The sequence below is a fragment of the Rhinoderma darwinii genome, chromosome 5, assembly GCF_050947455.1.
Source record: "Rhinoderma darwinii isolate aRhiDar2 chromosome 5, aRhiDar2.hap1, whole genome shotgun sequence".
NCBI classification, from domain to species: Eukaryota; Metazoa; Chordata; class Amphibia; order Anura; family Rhinodermatidae; genus Rhinoderma; species Rhinoderma darwinii.
The window spans coordinates 226,708,921-226,717,837 of NC_134691.1; the positions used below are offsets into that span (position 1 = coordinate 226,708,921).

Consider the following 8,917-nt stretch of genomic DNA (forward strand, 5'->3'; position numbering starts at 1 on the left):
TTAGCTCTTGTAAATCCGGGACTACCCTCCTAGCAGTGACCTCCCTGACCCGAAGTGAACCCAGTAAAGGCCTTAGTATCACCCCTAAAGATGTGTCCTTTTCCTTAAAATAGGGTAGAGTCCCTAATGGAGCTATTGGAGAGAGGTCCCCCTTAGCCATATTCAATACTGTAGACCTTTGACAAACTTTGAGCATACCTCTCGTTATGTCACTGACTAAAATAGTTTTTGGGGGTAACGGTGCCTTAATCCAAAGTAAATGCAAGTACTCATCCGAGAGGACCCTTCTTTCCAGATCCAGGTATCCGTGTTTGAGAGAATCATTAGCCAGTTGTGACCAGCGGAGAAGTTGGATCGCTGTATAATACAACCCTATATCCGGTACTGATAATCCCCCCTGTCTCTTTTTTAGGATAAGTAACCTATGAGCCAATCTGGGGCGCCTTCCTCTCCATAGAAAATTAGTAAATAGTCTCTTGAATCTATTAAAATAGCTAGCCGGAAGGTCTATGGGAATATTCTGCAATGGGTACAGGATCTGTGGGAGCACATAGGTGGCTAATAAATTTTTCCTTCCCATCCAAGAGAGGAAGGGAATGTCGATTTTGTTTAAAAATTTTTGGATTTTTGGGACAAGAGGCGCAAAATTCATGGAGAAGATATGTTTAGGATCCGCTGGTATTTTAACGCCCAAGTATTGGATGGCCGAGTCTTGCCATTTAAACGAGGAAATAGATTTTAAGTGTTTTAACTTGTCATGTGGTATTGATATACCCATGGCCTCAGATTTCCCATAGTTGATTTTAAAATTAGATATATCCCCAAATTGAGTGAAAACATCTAGAACCCGCGGGAGTGCTGTAAGTGGGTTCGTAACCAGGAGCAACAGGTCATCTGCAAAGGCCGCTGTCTTATGTATGCGTCCCCCAAGCTTGAGACCCTGGATTCCCTCAGTCTGACGAAATTTTAATAGCAGGGGCTCCATCATTATAACAAAAAGGGACGGAGACAAGGGACATCCCTGCCTAGTTCCATTCGAGATGGGAAAGGGGGTTGATAGGGATCCATTCACCTGAATTCTAGCAGAGGGCCCTTTATATAGTGAGAATATAGCATCTATGAATGTGATTGGGAAATTAAACTTCAATAGCGCCTTCCTCATGTACTCCCAGCAGACCCGGTCAAAAGCCTTTTCGGCGTCGGTGCCCAACAAAACCATAGAACCCCCAGACTTACGTACCTGCATAATAGCATGCAGAACTCTACTCACATTGTGTTTGCCCTCTCTCCCCTTCACAAATCCCACCTGTTCTTCTCCTATGATTAAGGGTAAGAGCGATTGCATGCGTGTCGCTAAAATTTTTGCCCACCACTTAACGTCACAGTTCAATAACGAGATGGGTCTATAGCTTCCGCACTGCTCAGGGTCCTTCCCCTCCTTGGGAAGAATAGTAACAAAGGCTTCTAAAGATTGCGCAGGGAGAGAGGATCCACACAATAAGGAATTACATACTTCTGTGAATTTTGGTACTAATTGATCTCTAAATTTTTTATAAAAAGAGATAGGCAACCCATCCGGGCCCGGACTCTTCCCCGAGGGGATAGAATCTAAGGTCTTCTCCACCTCCTCCTTCGTGACAGGTGCCAACAACGTCTCACACTGAGTTTGAGTGAGATGAGGAGCCACTATGTCCGACAAGAAAGCATTAATGCGTTCCTGTTTATCTAATATAGGATTAAGGGCCCCCTCGGCAGAAGCAGATAAATTATATAATTTTGAATAGAATGTCTGAAAGGCCTTAGCAATATGTGGCGTTGAGGTTACTCTGTCCCCTCGTTCAGTTTTAACAGCTTCTATAAACACTTTAGCTTGCCTTTGTTTGATTAACCTAGTCATCAGCTTAGATCCCCTATCTCCATGCATGTATGTCTGACCACAAGCCATTCTATACGCCTTAGCAGCATTGTAATTTAGTAGGTCTCTAAGTTCCTGCCGCAATGAACACAGCCCTTTATAGTCTACAAGGAGGTCCCCTTGTTTATGCAATCTCTCCGTTTCAGATATCCGTGACACTAGGTTAAGAATCCGTTTAGACCGTTGTTTCTTAAGATAAGAGGCTAGTGCAATAAGCTCCCCCCTCATATACGCTTTATGTGTTTCCCATAGAATGGGTCTGGATACCAGTGGAGAATCATTGAATTTGAAAAATTCCTCCAATTTAGAGGCCAAAGACGCACTATTATCGTCCTGAGCTATGATCTTGTCGTTGAGTCTCCAGAGCCATTCCCTTTGAGGAACACACCCCAACTCCAAAACAATACTAACTGGCGCATGATCAGAGACTGTGAGACTTCCAATCTCGGCGTGCTGCAGGCTCGTTAACAGAGACAAGGGAAGGAAAAAATAGTCTATTCTATGATATGTACCATGAGGAGCAGAATAGAATGTAAAATCTTTAACCGATGGATTCCCCACCCTCCAAGCATCGACCATGCCCAGTCTAGACATGAGCACCTTAAGTTTGCGGAGCATCAGAGGTGTCACCGCCTGCACTAACGAGGTGGAATCCATCGGCAGATCCAGGGAAACGTTGAAGTCTCCACCCAAAATAAGCTGACCTTCTGTAAAGGCCTTAAGGGACATTAAAGTAGATCGCAACCATCCATATTGCCCAACATTGGGAGCATACAAATTAGCGAACGTAAACTTAACTCCGTACATCTGGCCCTTTAAGAAAAGATATCTCCCTCCTTCGTCCATTTTGGATGTCTCCACCTGAAAAGGGACATTCTTATGAATAGCTATAGATACTCCCCGTGACTTAGAGGAATAAGTACTGTGAAACCACTGTGAATATGTATGTACCGGTAGCGTAGGAATATGTGCCGGTCGGAAGTGCGTCTCTTGTAAGAATAAAATTTCAGGGGCCTGTATACGTAAAGAGCCAAAAACCCTAGATCTTTTCTGAGGAGATCCCAGTCCCTTCACATTAAAGGAGCAAAATTTCAACCTACCCATTTATATTTTTGACCAGATACTAGCTCAATAGACCCCCAGCCCTGGAACTTCATCCAAGAGACATCCAGCCCTAGCCATCCAATACAGAAGAAGGAGATATCTTCCAAATGTAAACATTCCCAAAAACAAAAACAAGAAAATAAAAAAACATACAAAAACACATAAAACAAGAAGAAATTACGTACGATCCTCCTTATTATCCCGAAATAAGGAGAAACAAAGCCCTTAGACAAAGGCCTCACAATTGACCCCTGTCCCCGGGGGGGGGGATAAACAAAGCCCACCATGAGACAGTAAACACTTCATCGAAACTTAAAGTGCTTAATAAAAGTTATTACAATTAAACACCACTTTGAAAATAGAACTATCAGATCTAGCAAAATGTACAAGGTATTAGTGTAGTGAGGTCAACCCACACCTGTAGCGTAAGAAATCATATCTAAAGGGGGGGGAAGTAGAGAAGAAGGTTAAGGAGGAGAGGGAGGACAGGTGGGGGGGCAAGGGAATGAGGGGGGGGGGGTGAAAGGAAGAATAAGGGGAAGGAGAGAGGGAAAGGGGGGAAGGAAAAAAGGGGGGGGGGAGAGGGGGGGGGGAATAGCAGGAGGGGGAATACAGGGGCTAAAGAAAATGAAAGAGAACAAAGCAACAAAAGAAAATAGGCATTTGCCGTGTGGCATCCTCACATACAGACTATCACGACCTTCTGATCCAGCAGATAGTCCTTCTTGTAACAGCAGTCCAAATCAAAAGATAATCCTAGATATTACTATCTACCAACTGCCACTCCAGATTCGTTCTGATCATCTGCCATCTTAAAGGTCCATCGAACCTTCATGGATTATCCACAACCTGCAGACGGTTCTTCTTTTGAGGTGACTTGGAATACCCCACCGTTTGCCATGGGCGGTTCATTCGGGGCCTCGAGAGATCCATTGCCACTGGCATCCAAGAGGGGACATCAATCGGATCCATATCCAGCGGTTTCCAAGCTCGCTCCAAATCTTCCGGCGTACGGATAGTTATCTGTCTCCCCGCTCTCATTGTCGCCAGGCCAAAAGGAAAAAGCCATCTAATTGGTAGCTTATTGGCCCTCAGCGCTTCTGTAACAGGCCTCAAGATGCGACGTTTTGCCAGCGTGCTAGCTGCCAGATCCTGATACACCGCCAGTTTAGTTCCTTCAAAATTTATCTCCGGATTGTCCCTCGCGGCCTTTAAAATGGCTGCCGTATGTACATAACTGAGAATACCGCAAATTACATCCCTCGGAGGTTCAGTAGCTGTAGGTTTAGGCCTCAGCGCCCTGTGAACTCTCTCTATCACCAGTGAAGCCATCCGGTCAGCCCCTATCAGGGAGGAGAAAATCTGCATCACAGTACCTGCTAAGGAATCAAAAGCGACAGATTCCGGAAGACCCCGAAGCCTAATATTCTTCCTTCTACTACGATTTTCCTGGTCCTCCATATGTAAGTATAAGGCATTCAGATGATTAGTATGCTCTTTTGTGGTCGTATGCATGGTATCCTGTCGCTCCATAACTGCAGCCTGTGACTCCTCCAGCGCCAGGACCCTGTGACCTATGTGTTGCAGATCCGTTTTTATTTCTCTCAGTTCACTCACCACTGGTGTGAGAGCCTGCATCAGGGTCTCCCTCAGGTAAGCCTTTGATATAGGATCGGCGTCCGCTTCTCCTGCACACTCCGACGGAGCATATGAGCTGTCTGAGTCCTCTGCTCCTTGATCCTCGTGTGCTCTGTCCGGCGCCATCTTGGATCTTCTCCCCGGAGAAGCCCCTCTTTTCTTAAAGAATTTCTCCATCTCCGGTAATGATTTAGGAGGTCTCGGGGTCCCCAAAGTGTCCTTGGTCTTGTCCTTCCCTGTTTTCCCCATATTTGACGGCAAATTATCGGTGTTATCCGCTGGTTTCGACGAGTGTGAGGTAGAGCTCCGGGATCACACTACCATCGCTCAGCGCAGCAAGCTCCGCCCCCCAACTTTTATTATATTTTTTGGTGGGGGAATTGAGAAAAAAAAAATTTTTGCCGTTGTTTTTTGCTTTCTTTTGTACGGCGTTCACTATACAATTGAATTAATGTGTTAACTTTATTCTTTGTGTCGTTGAGATCCCAGCGATACCATATATGAGTACTTTTCATGTTTCTTTACACTTTTATTGAAAAAAAAAAAAATTTTTATAGAAATAAATGGTTTTATTTTTACTCTTCACGTTTTTTTTTTTATATTTTCAAAAACTTTATTTGAGTGTTTTTAATTCGTTTTTTGAAGTCCCACTAGGGGACTTCACCATGTAATCTTCTGATTGCAGATATAATGCTTTGGTATACTTACCAAAGCATTATTGCCTGTCAGTGTCAGGGTATGTTCACACGCAGTGGTTTCAGATGTAATTCGGGCGTTTTACGCCTCAAATTACGCCTGAAAAAACGGCTCCATTATGCCTGCAAACATCTGCCCATTGCTTTCAATGGGAATTACGATGTTCGGTTCCCACGAGCCTTTATTTTACGCGTCACTGTGAAAATATGGCGCGTAAAATGACGGCTCGTCAAAAGAAGTGCAGGACACTTCTTGGGACGTTTTTTGAGGCGTTTTTCATTGACTCCATTTAAAAACAGCTCCAAAAAAAGTCCGTAAAAAAACGCTGCGAAAAACGCGAGTTGTTAAACAAACGTGAAAATAAGGAACTGTTTTCGCCTGAAAACAGCTCCGTATTTTCAGATGTTTTTGCTCACTGTGTGTGAACATACCCTAAAACTGACAGGTAATCTATTATGCCGTGCCTCTGGAACGGCCTAATAGGCATACAGCCAGGGCAGGTCTGGGGGTCTTTGGTAGACCCCGCAGCTGCCATGGCAACTCATTGGTGGCTGGCGATCGCACTCGTGTGCCGCCGATGGGTGACAGAGGGAGCTCCCTCCCTCTGTCAACAGATTTAAATGCCGCGGTCGTTATTGACGGCGGTATTTAATGGGTTAAACGGCTGAGATCGTAGGTTTCTTCAATATCGGCCATTGCAGCAGGAGCCTGGCTGTCAGTCACAGCCGGGCTCCCACGGTGATCGTGCGGGCACAGCTTCTGTGCCCGCATGATCTCTATCACGTACATGCACGTGGGAATGCGCGAACAGACCGCATTCCCCGACGTGCATATACGTGAAAATGCGGGAAGGGGTTAAAGTGTACCTCCACTGTTAGCGCTATTAGATTCTATAGCGCTGGCGGCTGTTCTGGATACGGGAGCCATGGTGACGAGCAGGTCGCTCTGTCTCCCACTGAAGGGTTATGAACAGCCGGCAGAATGGACTTTACACAGTCCGGGCTGCTGCTAGAAGCAAGATAGCAAATACAAGTGATGTAGAATATAGACTATAATGCCCCCTCCTGCACTATAACCGCTTTTCACTGAAAGTGGAGGTACACTTTAATTATATATATCATATACAAATTTACCCCTTGTCTTATATTTAGAATAAATAATAATTAGCTCACACATTTTATGTTTCCTAAATGTCTGATGTGTAAAATATTTGTAAAATGAATAATCTTTGTTTTTTCTCACTTCATTTCTTTTTCCCCAGTGATTCCAGGGAGGCCGATATTGAGCAGAGTAATTGTGGCCGGAATATTTTTTCTCCTCATCGCCCTGCTGCTCGGACTATGGCTCTTCTTCTGTGTTTAGTAAGTTTACTCAATTATCCCTTCATGAGACATTTATAGGGACATTTATAAACACTGCTCCCCATCCCCCAAGCTTTAGCTTAGAGAAGTTAGATGGTTACCTGTCTAATATGACAGAATGTAATGGTATCAGGTAGAGACATCCCATCTATGTATTGGAAACAAGGCCAATGTGGTTGTCTGCAGCTCCATGATGGATAGACAGGACAGCTGGAAGGTGCTTATCTGAACCTGTTCCATGTACAGAGGGGACAAAAGTGAAGAAATAAAGAAAGAATTCAGTCTAACCCCATGCAATTTACAATCACACATGCAACATGCCATGGATCCAAAGTAAAGCTCAAGGATGGAGGGGGGGTTATCATCGGAATGGATTTAGTGGAATTGTTCAATTAAGAACTTTCATAACTTTTTACTTCTAGTTATAAAGTAAAACCTGAATATCTAAAAGTACAGAAGGAGCTTCTAGAGGGCAAGAGGATATTCAGGTCGGATTTACTGACCGAAGAGTTTTCGAAGATGCTGCATAGACCAGGTAAGAATAACTGTTTAACTGGGTAAGGCAAAGTTAGGGTATGTGCACACGCTAGCTGACATTTACGGCTGAAATGACAGACTGTTTTCAGAAGAAAACAGCTGCCTCGTTTCAGCCGTAAATGCTGCTCCTCGTAATATACGAGGCATCTTTGACGCCTATAATCTTGAGCTGTTCTTCATTGACTTCAATGAAGAACGGCTCAAATTACGTTGCAAAGAAGTGCCCTGCACTTCTTTGCCGAGGCAGTCAATTTACGCGTCGTCGTTTGACAGCTGTCAAACGACGACGCGTAAATTACAGGTTGTCTGCACAGTACGTCGGCAAACCCATTCAAATGAATGGGCAGATGTTTGCAGACGTATTGTAGCCCTATTTTCATGCGTAAAACGAGGCATAATACGCCTCGTTTACGCCTGAAAATAGGTCGTGTGAACCCAGCCTAAGGCTTCATTCACATATGCGTTAGTACTTCCATTGTTCTACTCCATCATAGGAGCAGAACAATGAATAAACACACAAGTGATTGGTCCGTAGGCCAACACTTACAGTGCCCGACGAAAAACCCATTGATTTTAATGGTTTCTGTCGAGTTTCCATCATTGTGACCATTGTTTTACCGTAACACTAGTACAGCATGCTGCATTATTTATCACAGCATTTTGGACCAGATCTGCGACAGAGGCTCACAACAGAGAATGTACATACAGATTTAACTACTCAACTACTCCCCACATCTATGTTTCCATTATATTTTTAAATTCCTAATTATTGATCTTTATTTATTTTATATTTTAATAGACCTTAAGAAACAACAGGTGATAAAAAAGAAGATTGGCATTGAAGAAGGGGGCGATGAAAAAGATCAAAGTCGTCACCCTGTACTGAGTCGAATGATGGCAGCATCTGAATACAGGGTTGAGAATGAGCTGGCAAAAGAGGCGAGTAGAAGCAAAAGTGCCGATGCGGAGGGAAGAAAAGATATGACATCTATAAAAGCTGAAAAGGAGAAAGAGGAGAAAGCAATGAATACCTATGTGGCCAAGATGAAAGAACTTAAATATCAAAAACCAAAAAAGTTTAAGACCAAAAAACCCGTGATCAAAAAAACCAAAAACATCATAGTCAAAAAGGTTAAAAACATTAAGATCAAGAGGAGAAAATGAAATCATCATTGTGCCACAGTAAAAACATCACATTACTAACATCAAAATACTCAAAGACCTCCATATCACATCTGAATATTCCCACCACATTTTATCCCAAGAGACCGGGAATATGCACCCTATAAAACCTGCTCCTCAGAAGACCGCTCAACCACCAACTAAACAACTTCTATTTCTATGAACAAATATATATATATAAAAAATTAAATACAATTTTAAAAACACTTTTAGACTTTTTATAAATATAATTACTATAAGTTTTTTTTATTATTATTACAATAGTTGTATTCAATTATTAACCCCTTAACGACCAGCGTATAGTGTTTTTACGTCGGCCTTTCAGGGTAGTTCTTCTGAAGTGTCGGCTTTTCACGTTGGCACTTCAGAAGAACTTTCCCCACATCGTGCGCGGTGCTGCTGAAAACCGGGCAGCTGGGAGGGGGCCGCATCGGAGTGGTTTTCGCGGGGATCTCCTGAAGACCGGGCTGTTAGTAACAGCCTC

General features: G+C 43.5%; 1 protein-coding gene across 1 annotated transcript; it reads left to right on the forward strand.

Moving 5' to 3' along the window:
• Positions 1 to 6,318: 6,318 nt before the first annotated feature.
• On the forward strand, positions 6,319 to 8,639 carry LOC142652555 (uncharacterized). Its single transcript, XM_075828205.1, has 4 exons — positions 6,319 to 6,385; positions 6,615 to 6,714; positions 7,137 to 7,249; positions 8,051 to 8,639. Exons 1-4 carry the CDS (start codon positions 6,319 to 6,321, stop codon positions 8,413 to 8,415), a joined length of 645 nt encoding a protein of 214 aa, XP_075684320.1. The 3' UTR covers positions 8,416 to 8,639.
• The last annotated feature ends 278 nt before the right edge of the window (positions 8,640 to 8,917 follow it).

Bases quoted from the DNA above. Each gene is read 5' to 3' on its own strand.
- LOC142652555 (XM_075828205.1), top strand. From the start codon at position 6,319: ATGAACAGCCGGCAGAATGGACTTTACACAGTCCGGGCTGCTGCTAGA. The intron at 6,386-6,614 runs GTGATGTAGAAT...CTTTTTCCCCAG, and splicing joins AAGCAAGATAGCAAATACAA to TGATTCCAGGGAGGCCGATA. The intron at 7,250-8,050 runs GTAAGAATAACT...ATATTTTAATAG, and splicing joins GAAGATGCTGCATAGACCAG to ACCTTAAGAAACAACAGGTG.